Consider the following 15,440-nt stretch of genomic DNA (forward strand, 5'->3'; position numbering starts at 1 on the left):
CTCTCAGCCGACAACGGCCATTCTTCAACGTTGTGATTCTCCACTACCTCGTTTTATGTCTTTCTATAAGCGGAAATGACAGCCTCGAATGCCTCAAGTGATGCATTAAGCTTTTACGCATCTTGCAAGGTCCCTGCTGTTGCTGCTACTCAACAACATGAAAGTACCTGCAATTCATTACATACTTCTCTTAGGCATCAACATTCAAGTTTTACATCCTTTTCACATTTTTCACACAAATTAGTAGACTCTTGTACGATCTAACTATCTCTGACAGGAAAAGGCAATAATGTGACTATTTGAAACTCATTTTTCACTAAACTTAATTTTTCCACTATAAGAACATAGGCTACTTGGTAATTATTACAACGTCATCACTGAATCGATTTCTCATAAAGTATCGAAATATAAATTCTCAATCAGGAATTAGGAATCCATCACAAATAATTTTCTTAATAATAAAATATTCTGAAATATGAACGTATAAATTAATGAACACATCGAAAGTAAGTTTTACCAGCTGAACAATTTTTGGACTGTGCTTGTGTAGGTAAATGTAATTAATGGATGAGTGGAACAACGAATTGATAGAACATTGTTTAGAAATACCAGTCATATGACAGGCGAGCTGGTCGATGAAAGATATTATTTAACCGAATAAAGAAGAGAATCCTTACTGTCAGTTATTGATGAGTAATGAGAATAGTAAATATAATAATTATAATAAATGGTGTTGGTATTTTTCACTTCACAACAGTACTCACGGTTTTCTTGTTTGTCGGATGCGTTTAGTGGCACTGAGCCACATCACAACACAATTCTCATAACTATTATATTTACTATAATTACTCATTACTTATCAATAAATGACGGATTCTTTTCTCCATTAGTTTGAATTATATCTTCCATTGACTAGCTCACCTGTCAAATGACTGGTATTTCTAAAACATATGTTCTGTCATCCTCAGCGTCTGAGGATGTGGCTCAGTGTCACGAAACGCGTCCGACAAACAAGAAAACCGTGAGTAGGTACTGTTACAAAAGTGTAAAATAACAAAATAATTTATTAAAATTAATATCAAAAGTTCAAGTAGGATAAATATAAAAGAAGGAATATAATAAGGGAAGACTATAAGTACTATCATTCATTACCTTCAGAAATGATATCATGATGAGAGAATAGATACGGAAGATAACCGTGTATATATATATATATATTGGAAAAGCTTCTTACATTGAATAAAATGATACATAACTTCCCTGATGTACAATGCTTGCCACTCTTCGAGTAAACACTAGTACAAAATTCACTCCAATACCGATATTTTGGCTCGACAGTGAGCATGAAAGTGCTGAAATCCATGAACGATTACAGTGATGTCAGTCAGACGGTGTCTTGTAACGATTGATAAAGGTTGACATTTTGTGCCCTCGAGCCTTTCTCGAGTTGTAAACGGCGGCGGCGAAAAGAGTGAATAGGAAAGACGACTGAAGGAAGTCGAGCAGAGCTCCATCCACCACTTTGCACTATCTATGTTCCAAATCTGTGCTCTAGATGCTAGACTGTAGAGTGTAGGCACCCATTCACTGCACTTGGCCTGTCTATCACCGATGGAAGAAACTGGTGTCACTACACTATTCCATTTTCCCTCTCTTTTCCTTTTTCTCTCAGTCCCTGATCATCATTCACCCGTCCTCTTTACCTATCCTTTTTGTGCCGTTTCACTTTAAAGACACACATCATTAGGCTGCTTTCCAAAACTCTTTAGCTTTCTCGCATGTATCCGGTCGTCTCTCACAACTTTTCTTCTCGTCTCTCCAATATTCTCACAACGTTCCTATCTTTCCCTTGATATTCATTCTACTTAGAATATAAGAGCATCAAAGCTTCTGTGATGGTTGTTTACCATCAAGCGGTTTGAAACCATCCATAGAATCGAATCATCAATTACGTAGATTCAATAAACTAAGAAGCATAGTATGGAACCATACAGCAATATGGAAGCAGTTCAAAAGGAATACTTAAACGAGATACTAATGAATGTAATATAATTGACGAGGAATACTAATAAATGATATAATGAACAATATTGTCGTCTTACTCTGTGTGAAATTATATGAGATCATTGAACAATATTATCGTCATACTGTTATAGATTATAGTGTTATAGCTGTACAAAATAAATGAGTTCTTTTGAATAAGATCGTTGAACAATATTATCGTCATACTGTTATAGATTATAGTGTAATAGCAGTACGAAATAAATGAGTTCTTTTAAATGAGATCATTTAACAATATTATCGTCGTACTCTGTTATAGATTGTAGTGTAATAGCAGTACAAAAGGAATATTTTTGAATTATGCTATTAAACAATATTGTTGAGATTGTTGACTGTGTGATAGCATTGACTAATTAGCTTGGGTTTGTTTTCAGCCGCGCAGTGCTGAGCAACCCGGACGTGCAGTGGAGCACCCCGCTTCGCAGCCTGCTGCTAGATGACTTCTGGGGCACCCCGCTGTCATCTGCCAGCTCTCATGGCTCCTATCGGCCTCTGTGCACCCTCTCCTTCCGCCTGAACCACTGGGCTGGTGGCTTCCGACCCTTCGGCTACCACCTGGTCAACGTGCTCTTGCATGTGCTCGCCACCGGCCTCGTCTACAAGACGGCCAAGCTCCTGCTGCCCGGCTCGGCTCCCACCTATGCTGCCCTCCTATTCGCTGCCCATCCGGTGAGCTACTCATTTCAAGGCAATTCATATTTATTCACAACACACAAGAACACATGTAAAAACCAACTACAATGGAAAAATTGCAATAGATATGGGTCGAATTTAATCTCGATCCATTTACAACACACAAAAACACAATGTGTAAAGCTGGCCACTAACGGTAGAACATGCATGATACACATGACGTCATACGTTGGTCCGTCATCACAGCAAAATATTTGAGGTTAGCTTTTTGTTTGTCTCCGATTTTTTGTTGGCTATTTTCGCTCTATTTGAAATTTAACTATTTTTCTATCAATATAATTTGTAATTTGACAGTGGTTTATTCATTGTTTTGGGTTGTTTATTTTGTTAGAAACCTCTCGCTGAGGACAAAACATACATGATGAATGTGTGTGTGTGTGTGTGTGTGTGTGTGTGTGGTGTGTGTGTGTGTGTGTGTGTGTGTGTGTGTGTGTGTGTGTGGAGTGCATGTTGGTGACCAGCCCAAAACAAACTACAATATTGATATAGACACAATATAACAAAACAATAATTTTTAATTAATGTGGTATTCTGAAGGAAAACTTGCCACTTATGGTCGCCATAAACCGGAAATAGCAAGAAGGAAAAAGAATAGAATTGCTGCTTGTGTTTTGACCTGGGAGGACAGGGTGGAGTTAAGGCTATCTCTTAACCCTCAACTTTCGGAATGGAAATGATGTGACACGAAATGTGAAAGTAGGTAGGTTGATAGGACGCGGAAACTATAGAACTGGATAAAATCTGAAGGGTTTTGGAGAAATTCCTATTTTCAATACTCAAGGATCTTGAACAGTGTTCAGAAGTTTTGTTGAATTAATAAAAACAAGGAATAAAGGCTCTAACGGTTGAGAACATTGTTGTGCTACGAGCATACAAGTTGAAGTTGGAGTGGATAGCCGCTCTTACACACACACGCCGGTTTCTCGCCTACTCGACACAGACACGATACCCAGAATGTTCTCCGATTGCCGTACTTCGAGTACTGGAATTGGGCAATCCGAGGATATTCTAGCTTTGGGTGACGATGCTGTGTGGGCCAGAAGTCGCTATGTGTATGAACGTCCAATATTTTTTTGGACGAAATGTATGACAAAAAATCATAAGAAATAATATATATAAAAAAGGTTCATAATGGGTTCGTACTCTTGTAATTTCTTACAACCATATCATTCCTGTAATTATTATAGTCTCTTGGATATTACTGGTATGAATTTTTACTTTCCTTGCCCTATTGCCATAGGTAAGGAAAGTATTGCTTTCCAAAAAAATTTAAGGTACCCTAATTTCATGTTTTCTATACGTTTCATTACTTTCCTTGCCCTATTACCATGGGTAAGGAAAGTATTGCTTTCCAAAAAAATTTAAGGTACCCTAATTTCATGTTTTCTATACGTTTCATTACTTTCCTTGCCCTATTACCATAGGTAAGGAAAATATTGCTTTCCAAAAAATTTAAGGTACCCCAATTTCATGTTTTCTATATGTTCCAAGGTCTCCTGAGTCCAAAAAAGTGGTTTTTGGGTATTGGTCTGTATGTGTGTGTGTGTGTGTGTGTGTGTATGAGTGTATGTGCGTCTGTGTACACGATATCTCATCTCTCAACTAACGGAATGACTTGAAATTTGGAACTTAAGGTCCTTCCCCTATAAGGATCCGACACGAACAATTTTGATCCAATGCAATTCAAGATGGCGGATATAATGGCGAAAATGTTGTCAAAAACAGGATTTTCTCGAAAACGGCTCCAACGATTTTGATCGAATTTATACCGTACCTAGAATAGTCATTGATAAGCTCTATCAACTGCCACAAGTCCAATATCTGTAAAAATTCCAGGAGCTCCGCCCCATCTATGCAAAGTTTGATTTCGGATTTCCAATTATCAGGCTTCAGAAACAATTTAAACAGAAAATTCCAAGTGGAAAAGATTGAGCATGAACATCTCTAAAATTAATGTTCAGTAACATTTTCACCTAAAATCAAAAATAAACTCGAAATTCGAGAAAATGTGATTATCCAATTGCAAACTGTTAGCAACTGTTGATTCTATCAAATGATTCACCATGAAGAGATAGCACACCTCGTGTGTCTCCAGTGTTATTGTCCTGTCACCAGCTGGCAGATCTTTGAATAGTAGATTTGAGATGCGCGTGTACACTAGCGTCAGGTGATCAATTTTCATAACGGCAAGGAAAGTTGTGTGAGTGCGCCATACCAGATTTTTATTATTATCATTATTAAATAGTTTTATACGGTCAACATTTTGGATATGATGAATAGTATATTAATGTACTGGTAGACTTCATATTACTGTTCCTCTAATTGAATGAATATAGTTCAAGGAATGCTTCTTCCTTCATCTCTTTGATTTGCTACAAGTTACGTACATTAGTTCGAAACAGGTTTCATCTGAAAGATGCACCTACTGAAATTGAGCATTGAACAAGGTTGCTCCCCCAATAATATGTAATAAAAGCAAATTCATGGGATATAATCCGCATATTGTGATAAATTTATGAATATTCTTGGAGATATTGCTCACATTATTGGCTTTGGAAGCCCCGAAACCAATATTAGCTTTTTATTGGCAAAGTCAAACTCAAAACCAGTATTGGCTTTGTATTGAAATAGAATAATTATTCAATTTTTGTCGAGCTTAATTAGATCAAAAAATCGGGTTCCAAGTAGAACGATCTGTTATGAGTTCCTGGAGGAAGAATGAACAAGGAATGGATTCAAAATGTACTAATTGGAAATGAAGACTTTCCATGAGAGACTTAACGGAAGGTAAAAGAGAGTGAGATTTTTTATTTCGAATTGAATTTTTAGAATATTGCAATCAAATTTGTTAAGAATTTACCTAGAATATCTGCCCTTCAACTGATCAGGATTCGATATTTGATTGTTATGAAACTACTGTTTCTCATGAAATCATGGTTGTCCCAATGAAATTGATCAATATCGATTAGACAAATGAAAACAAATAATTGAATAGAAATGAATAAACAATATCAATCCTTCCATCGAATAGAAATGTCTTAATTATTGAGTTAATTCAGGTATCACACATTGTTAGAGAGTTACAGAGGAAGCAATTTGGATTCAAATAAGAATTTGATGTCACTAGAATGGTTTCATGAAACTATTCCAGTGAAATAGAACGCATTTTCAAATTACCAAGGAATCATTATCTGTTATGGAAAATTGAATCATTCCAGTGAAATCAACAATGAGTTGTGTTTTAAATTTTAACATAGCTTTTTGTGCACTTCTTATGGAATGAATGGTATAAGAAATCGATTAAGCTATGTCTAAATTCGAGTAAAATGTAAGAGATATTGTCAGTTTCACATATTTTTTTTAATTTTAACTGAAGATTCAATGGATTTGAGGCGTCATCATCGGTGGTATTTTTTCATTAGACACAATACCTTTCAAGTGAACTGAAACTATATTTCTGTTTTTAAAAAAGTTATGTGAAACTGACAACATCTCTTTTATTCCATCTCAATATGGAGAAATTTCACAACATCCCTTATATATTTCAGCATCTCTTTATCTGTTTCTAGCTGGAGTAAATTTATGGCGACGGACTAAATTTAAGCTTGTCATTCACTGTTGCCTGTTGTGCATATGCATCAGGGTATATTTCTCGCACAATTCATTAATAGGAATTCAAATAACAAAAAAGCTTATTTGTTACAATAGTTCATTGAAATGTTTTCGCATTTCTATCACAGTGATATTTCAGAGAAACTCCATATATTCTCCATAAAGAATGACCAATTTCAAGTCATAGTCATAGATAATAACTAAATTCAGTGTATTTTCTGAATTTCCATTTCCAAATGATAACCAATAATTGAATAGAAATGAATGAACAATATCAATCCTTCTATCGAATAGAAATGTCTAAATGATTGAGTTAATTCAGGTATTACACAATAACTTGTATGCCAGGTTTTAATTCTCTGTAGAATTTCCACCCACATATTGAGTCACTGGTATGTCTGCGTACAAAGTCACTGTAATTCTTAATTAATAATATTCGTCACTGTTCTATAATGTGCTAATAATGTGCCACTGTGTTTGCAGATCCACACAGAGGCGGTAGCCGGAGTCGTGGGCAGAGCAGACGTGTTGGCATGCGTCTGCTTCCTGCTGTCTTTCTTGTGCTATGCGAAACACGTGTCGTGTCGCGACGCGCAGTCGCCGTGCGTCGACCAGAGCCGCGTGTGGACCAGCTTTGCCGCGTCCATGGCGCTCGCCGCCGCTGCCATGCTCAGCAAGGAAACCGGCATCACTGCCATAGGAACTTGTGCCCTCTATGATGTTCTGCGTTCTAGGAGAGTACCATCCAAGGTCAGGCTTGATATTTTCAATTTCAAACAAATACCATTCGTTTTGATAATTATAATAAAGCATTTTTGTCTTCATAACTCATAGATCAGTTAGTTATTAATAGCGTATACTTCCCCAGTATTATCTGATGATGATGTGATACAGTAGATGATGTTGTAATGATACAGTCCGATTCAATGATTCCACTGGAACAAAATGAAATTGCTGCAATAGGCGAAGTCATTCATCAGAGGACTGATGAGCTATGAATAATCATATCAAATTTTTTTAATAATCATAGAGGAGTTGAAATGATGAGAAATTTGGATCAATTACTTCATAGCCGCTATGGGAAGCGGTTGGCCTCGTGGTTGCGTTAAAGTTAAAAGCTACTGCTCTGGTACTTTTAGATTCATGCGCCTGCTACTCTTATTGAGACGGGTGATTATTTCTTGAGGTATTCGGAACCTCGAAACATGAATCATTAGTTGAAAAATCGCTTTGCTGGTGGTTTGGAGGTCACCTGAAGATGTAGGCCCACTCATCTCATCTCTCATCATCACCCTTTACCACGCACAAGCCTGGAGCTTATTATGCTGATCCTGATATCACTTTCAGCAAAAAATTAAAATAATAATATTTGAGCCTAATCAAGGCTATTATGTGAAGATTTGGAAGTGGATAATCACTTTTCTGTAGATGAATTAATTGAAATTAATGAAAACATGAAATACCCTTTACACTTGAAACATTTGAAGAATTTAAAACATTTCAACATCTACTTTCGACCTAGTTGTTGTAATGTTTAAAAGTTTTAAATATTTTAAATAAAAAGAGTACTTCAAGTTTATTTTTATGAATTTTAATAAAGTAGCCCATACAAGTGAAGTGATTTTATAAATATCAATCCTCTTATATTAAGCGAGCAATTTCTGTTTATATTTATGTACTAGCCGTCAGGCTCGCTTCGCTCTCCATAGCCGTGAGGCTCGCTTCGCTCGCCATATCCGTCTAGCCAGGGGGCTCTGCCCCCTGAACCCCCGACTGGCTCGTCCAGAAATAAGATCAGCGGGCTCGTTTCGCTCGCCTGCATTTTTCATTTGAGCATCCTTCATTCCATCAGAAAGTCAAAGTACTGAGAAAACGCAGAAAAGCTGAGAAAAACGCTGATTTTGGGCGTATCTTTGATGAAATATTAAAGTCACCTCATCACAACATTTTTAGACCCTACCTAAAACTCTGTCTAAAATTTGGACATTTTCTGTCTATTACTTGATGAAAGAACTGAGAAAACGCAAAAAACGCTAATTTTGGGCGCTATCTCTGGCGTTATTTCAAATTCATTCTGACACAACATTATTACACCCTAGCTTAGCTTCTGTACTAAATTTGAACAATTTCTGTTAATTTGTTCTCGATAAATCTGAGAAAAAGCAAGAAAAAAAACGCTGTAAAAACGCTAATTTTGGGCGTATCTTTGACGTTACTGCAAATTCCTCCTAACACAACATTATTACACCCTAGCTGAGCTTCTGTACTGAATTTGAACATTTTCTGTTCATTTGTTCTCGATAAAACTGAGAAAGCGCTAAAAAACGCTGGAAAAATGCAGATTTTGGGAATTTTTCCAAATCCGTTCTTAGTGCGCCTCTGAAGGGCCAACTGAACATACCTACCAAATTTGAACGTTTTTGGTCCGGTAGATTTTTAGTTCTTCGAGTGAGTGAGTGAGAGAGTGAGTGAGTCAGTCAGTCATTCAGTGAGTGAGTGCCATTTCGCTTTTATATATATAGATTTGGGTATTTATTTATGTCCAATGGATCTCGAAAACGACTCTAACGATTTTTATGAAATTTGAAACATAGGAGGTTCTTGATATAAAAATTCGATTGCACATGGTCTCATTCCTGGGAAAAATCGCTGGAAGACATGAAAAGCATAATAATTAATTATTCATCCTTTGAAAAAAACCTGAGACTTTCGTCGTCTGTCGCTGATGGAAGATGCGAGTGCGTGTGTGGGAGTGAGACAGAATTATTATGTTAAGCTGTTGAACTATTGCAATCAGCTTATCTCACGAAAAATATTATCTGGCAAGAAATTTTAATCGACTTGATCAAAATATTTGATTTGTTGACATGACCAACGATATGATTTTATTCAAGGTCCATTATTTTTTCATTTATATATTTAAACAAATGTTGTAGCAGACATATAGTTTATCATTCTAAATTGAAGTGTATAAAATTTCCAAAGATAATCATTATTTTACAGTTTTAAGTGTTATATGAATATAACACTTTATATTTTGTTATTTGTTATCCAATTTGGTTTGTAAGCTATCTAAATTTGAACTTCTCTGTTTTCAAATGTTTGGACTAAAAATTGGATTTGAATTCAAGTGTAACAAAACCTACTTTTTGGACCATAGTCTATAAATCAAAATTCGGGGAAGGAACAGTTGTGGACTGTGTCTGTTAGTCCTTCCCCAATCATTTTGAAGAATTGTGTTCTGTTCATCAATGAATAATTATAGACGAATATGCTTCTATGATTTTGTACTTCGGAGCGAAGCTCGGTGTCCCGATATTTGATATTGTCGACACAGAAGTTGTGTCTATATTCAAGGGAATCAATTTCTTGATGTAAGAGCTGTTGTCTCGCAGTAGTCAACCCAAATGGAACCAATAACATTAGCAGGAGAGTGATAGGCCGTTTATTTTGTTCTTATCTCCAAACTCATCTCAGTAATTGACTTCTTTCACTCCAAATTATCGTGTTAATGGACGCACACTGAAGTTTCCGACTCTCCTATGGGAAGTAGTAAATAATATAGCTTTCATTCTAATGGATGTCTCTCCTCTATTGGACATCTCATGCACTTTGTAAATGAGTCCGTTCTCTAATATTTCAAAGTGGTTTCTTTCTCATCTACTCAACTATTGTCCTTGCCTTGTAAAATTCCCCGTGAAAATATTTGGTCCGGTAGATTTTTAGTTCTTCGAGTGAGTGAGTGAGAGAGTGAGTGAGTCAGTCAGTCATTCAGTGAGTGAGTGCCATTTCGCTTTTATATATATAGATTTGGGTATTTATTTATGTCCAATGGAACTCGAAAACGACTCTAACTATTTTTATGAAATTTGAAACATAGGAGGTTCTTGATATAAAAATTCGATTGCACATGGTCTCATTCCTGGGAAAAATCGCTGGAAGACATGAAAAGCATAATAATTAATTATTCATCCTTTGAAAAAAACCTGAGACTTTCGTCGTCTGTCGCTGATGGAAGATGCGAGTGCGTGTGTGGGAGTGAGACAGAATTATTATGTTAAGCTGTTGAACTATTGCAATCAGCTTATCTCACGAAAAATATTATCTGGCAAGAAATTTTAATCGACTTGATCAAAATATTTGATTTGTTGACATGACCAACGATATGATTTTATTCAAGGTCCATTATTTTTTCATTTATATATTTAAACAAATGTTGTAGCAGACATATAGTTTATCATTCTAAATTGAAGTGTATAAAATTTCCAAAGATAATCATTATTTTACAGTTTTAAGTGTTATATGAATATAACACTTTATATTTTGTTATTTGTTATCCAATTTGGTTTGTAAGCTATCTAAATTTGAACTTCTCTGTTTTCAAATGTTTGGACTAAAAATTGGATTTGAATTCAAGTGTAACAAAACCTACTTTTTGGACCATAGTCTATAAATCAAAATTCGGGGAAGGAACAGTTGTGGACTGTGTCTGTTAGTCCTTCCCCAATCATTTTGAAGAATTGTGTTCTGTTCATCAATGAATAATTATAGACGAATATGCTTCTATGATTTTGTACTTCGGAGCGAAGCTCGGTGTCCCGATATTTGATATTGTCGACACAGAAGTTGTGTCTATATTCAAGGGAATCAATTTCTTGATGTAAGAGCTGTTGTCTCGCAGTAGTCAACCCAAATGGAACCAATAACATTAGCAGGAGAGTGATAGGCCGTTTATTTTGTTCTTATCTCCAAACTCATCTCAGTAATTGACTTCTTTCACTCCAAATTATCGTGTTAATGGACGCACACTGAAGTTTCCGACTCTCCTATGGGAAGTAGTAAATAATATAGCTTTCATTCTAATGGATGTCTCTCCTCTATTGGACATCTCATGCACTTTGTAAATGAGTCCGTTCTCTAATATTTCAAAGTGGTTTCTTTCTCATCTACTCAACTATTGTCCTTGCCTTGTAAAATTCCCCGTGAAAATATTTGATAGGGTTACTGTTTATGACTTATCGAATTGAGAATTGAGTTTGGGACTTGAGTTGGGGATTGAGATCTATACATAAATTTTGATGAGAAGTTCCAATAGAAGTTGAGAACAATCTCTGGAACGTTATAACATTGTGAACTTGATAGAATGTCAGTACACAGTATTGTTCACATTTTCGGAAAATGCGCATGGAATGCACAATCAGATGCATTATCACTAATTTTTTCAAGATCAGTGAGTAAGAAGTAATCGAGGTGGATTCTGAATGTCGAGTTCAAGTTTCCCATCAATGAGAAATGATGAATGTAGAAAATGAAGAGCAATCAATAAACTGCTAAAAACGGAGTTGAATGTCGTCAAGTCGCCATACCTTGAATGAGAAATGATTAAGTAATGGTCAGTTATCGCTTTGAATGCATCAAGTACCCAATGCCTGTAGGACCCAAATTACTGTGGAAAATTTCGAATTCTCTACACGCTGGTGTTACGTCCATGTGCTTTGACAGTTACAAAAAATACTGAACGTGTCTGTTTTGGGTGATTTAGCACTCGTTAGATGAGAAGACAGAGAAGCCGTGTTTTGGATGGTTAAAGTTTTCCAATTTCCCCTCCCCACTATATCTTTGGCATGTCTCCTCGCTCCTCTTCTTTCCCTTTAAATTTAGTTCCTTCCATGTCCCGACATCTATCTGTCCCTCTAATTTCCTTTGCTGAGAAGAGAGCTCTAGACCTCCTTCTCGTCTATTTCCGGTGTTCCAAGTCCTGTCACACAATCTTGTTCAGTGAGTCCTCTGTCTTGGCAGCAGTCACACATGCCAAGTCTCTCAACTCTTTACTACTCTTCCTATTGAATGACCTCTGAAATTAATTCGCTCTCATTCTATCCTCCCATATAAAGTTCCAGCTGCTCTCCCAACTCTTGTTAATAAGAACAGGGGTGTTTTCCTCGTATGTGAGCGATGGGCATTCAAATTCCTATAATAACTCTATAACTCTGGGAAATTTATTTAACATTAGAACAAAGTAGCAAGAGGACAAGCTTTTTCGAAAAGGTCGATGTTCAATCAACAAGTCTTCTATCGACAAACGTGAAAGGTTGATCATACCTGATTCCTGTTAACAGGTTGAATAAATCCAGTATGCAGCAATCTTCTCATCAGATAAACAAGGAATAAGAACATCGGGAATACCAAATGCAAATAAATGCATAAAACTACTATTCAATGCAGACTAATGATTCCTTGTACACCATCCTGAATTGTTTGCTACTGCTTCAGTTTTTCAAGCTTCACTGTTCAGAGAGGCTTTTGATCGTCATTATCATGGGAAAATACAGGCTTGAAACAAGTTTTTTCAACTATAATAGATTTGTAGATATACTGATGGCTGATTTCAGCGTCAGAGCGATTTCATTGATAATTATTATTGTTTGGCTAGTAGAAGATGAGCGACAAAAATCGTTCAATGCAAACGTTAATTCTGTGACTCTGAGCACTCTGTGGCTCCTCACTAGAGTCACGAGTCACGAGAGTCTCGTAAGTCGCTAGAACACATTTTTTATAAGTATGCCGCATGAACTTCAGATTTGTGGGATTGGTGATGGGTGATGTATGAATCCACAATTTAATTTAGAAACACAAGTGAGTGATTTTTTTAATCATAAGTTCCCCTTATTTGAGCTGACCTTGCGCAACCACTTCTTTCCAACAGGAGAACCGTAAGCACGATTCATTTGACTCATCTAATCTGTGCAGTTGGATACGGTTCTTGTCCAGCCACTCATCAAATATTGTAGATAGATTTTCAGGCAGGGATATAAAATGCAGGGGCTAGATTCAGAGAATTCAGTTTCAAAAAGGCATTAACAATATTGTGCGAAAATTGTATGCTGTTTCAGTGATGCGTTTATCATCTCAATAAATGACAAGCAGATTAGTAATATTTCAATTTGGACCAGCAAAATCCGGAAATTGAGAGATGGACTGTTTCATCATTTCACGATTCCATTGCCAATTTCTCACTTATCTTTTATTCAGAGACGGCTTGCTGGAAAATGAGTTGGCCAATGGTGGTTGTTCAGTTTTTCACTTGGCTACGGCTTGTCCGTTTCAATTGGCATCGATAGAATGTTACCAGTCGAACAAGAAACGGTCGATCGGAGAGCCAATCGGTTTCGGTCACGGTTTGCGTCCCGTTTGAAATCAACTGTTTCAGCGGTTCTGCTCCGACTCTCCAATGTCGAAATCGATTATATGTTCCTCGCCGGTTGGAGCTGCGCGTCACGTAATGGGAAGGGGAGCTTGTGGGGGTATCAAACACCCCCTCTCATTTTTGGCATCCTTCCAGATTACTCTCGATATCTCGCAGCGCGCGGCATGCAGTCGATAACGGGGCTAATTAATCTGTCGCCTGCTCCCCCCTCTTGTCACCCCTATTCCGGCCTGGCTTCGAGTACTTCTCTCTTGCCATCCCTTAATTAAACGAATGATCTACATGCTTTTCTCTCGGCTCAATTCTTCTACGTCTCTCCAGTCACATTTTTAATGGCCTAGTAATACACTTTCATAATAATTAGTACTTCTGCCTGCGTTCTTGATTGGATTTTTCGAATAAATTTCCCAACTGCTCCCGAGATGAGATGAATATTCAATACGGGAAGCAATATCATGTTGATTATTAAATAATCGGTTGACATTATTGATTGGATTGGCTTGGAAGCAGGCATTCAGATAATTGAATAGCTTGAAAAAAAAACTCTGGAACCTCTATCCAGTCACGAGTGAAACATCAAAAGTGTAAACGTTCATAACTCGTGAGCAGAATATTGTATAAAAATGATACTAAAGAGCTTGATAGTTTTGGTCAAAACACTAAATATTCAGATCTTCAATATCCAAGGAAGATCATTGAACACTATGAATTGACAATTATGATGACAGAATAACAATAATAAACTATCTTAATAATAATAAAAACGAACAATAGATACCCTCATGATCTGATCCACGCAATCATCTCCTGCAACACTTCAACAAACGAGATGTATATGACACACATCCACCAACAACATAATGTAACAGGACACGAATAATCGCTACAAACACATACGAAATTAATGTCGGACATCTACACGTATGATATAATGTTGTAGGACATGTACGGCACACAGAACAGGCATAATGTTATATGACATACACACACACATACAGGAACAACAGATCATAGAACAGGAATCGGCGCAAGGAGAGCCATAGATTATGTGATAGAGAGTAGTGGGATAGCGACTAGTGTATTAGCCAATACAATAGGTAGCGCTGACACCGTACACAGGTTGTATCAACCATGTTTACATCCCTCCATTATCGAATACTCGACATTAATTATGGTGGCCGGCGCTGCTCAATCATTTAAATGCATCGAGGAGCAGCCAGCGCTCCAGCGATCTAGGTCGACACACAATTATTATTACGGCAAGTCATGACGTGCATTTATAGTCGTCTGCTTACAATGCCGCATACAGGCCTTGGCAGACACACATGCTAAAATACAATATTCCCATGAATATTATGAACGTAATACGCCGATCGAAATTCCCCACAGTGCAACTACAGTGTTGCTGTGCAATGCATTGCACTGTCGAGAGCTCATCTGCAAATTTATATCACTTGTAACACGCTGATCTGTTGCTTTTTCCAGGCTATTGAATTCAAGTGAATGGAAATTTCAATGCGAGTGGGCGATGAGGTTCGAATCCATGATGTAGAATAAAGTTGGAGCTATCATTCTGATTTGTAAGAGTAGAGTGGATATTTTGATTGGCAGTGAATTTAAAATAGACATGACGGTGGTGATAAGTTGAATACATTTTGTTGCGTCGCATGCTCTCACATAGAGTTTTATCGGAATGATATAAATGCTCTTCAGCTACTCAAAAAGCTACTGAACTGCTACTGAACAGTATCATTATTATCAGTATCAACAGTTAAAAACAGTATTAACAGTATCAGTAGCCAGTACAACACCGTCAATCAAGTCATTTAGATATTCAATTCGAAATCCCACTGGGCGTTATTTTGTG

The 15,440-nt window shown here is 36.9% G+C and overlaps 1 protein-coding gene across 1 annotated transcript in view; it reads left to right on the forward strand.

The window, feature by feature from the left end:
- The first annotated feature begins 2,415 nt into the window (after positions 1-2,415).
- The window catches only part of LOC111051090 (protein O-mannosyl-transferase TMTC2), a 192,319-nt gene continuing 179,294 nt past the window's right edge, over positions 2,416-15,440 (forward strand). Inside the window, exons 1-2 of the mRNA XM_039427940.1 lie at positions 2,416-2,730; positions 6,850-7,116. Coding sequence (XP_039283874.1) covers positions 7,012-7,116 — 105 coding nt within the window. The 5' untranslated portion in view covers positions 2,416-2,730; positions 6,850-7,011. The remainder of the gene's footprint in view (positions 2,731-6,849; positions 7,117-15,440) is intronic.

The sequence above is a fragment of the Nilaparvata lugens genome, chromosome 5 (genome assembly GCF_014356525.2).
Source record: "Nilaparvata lugens isolate BPH chromosome 5, ASM1435652v1, whole genome shotgun sequence".
NCBI lineage: Eukaryota > Metazoa > Arthropoda > Insecta > Hemiptera > Delphacidae > Nilaparvata > Nilaparvata lugens.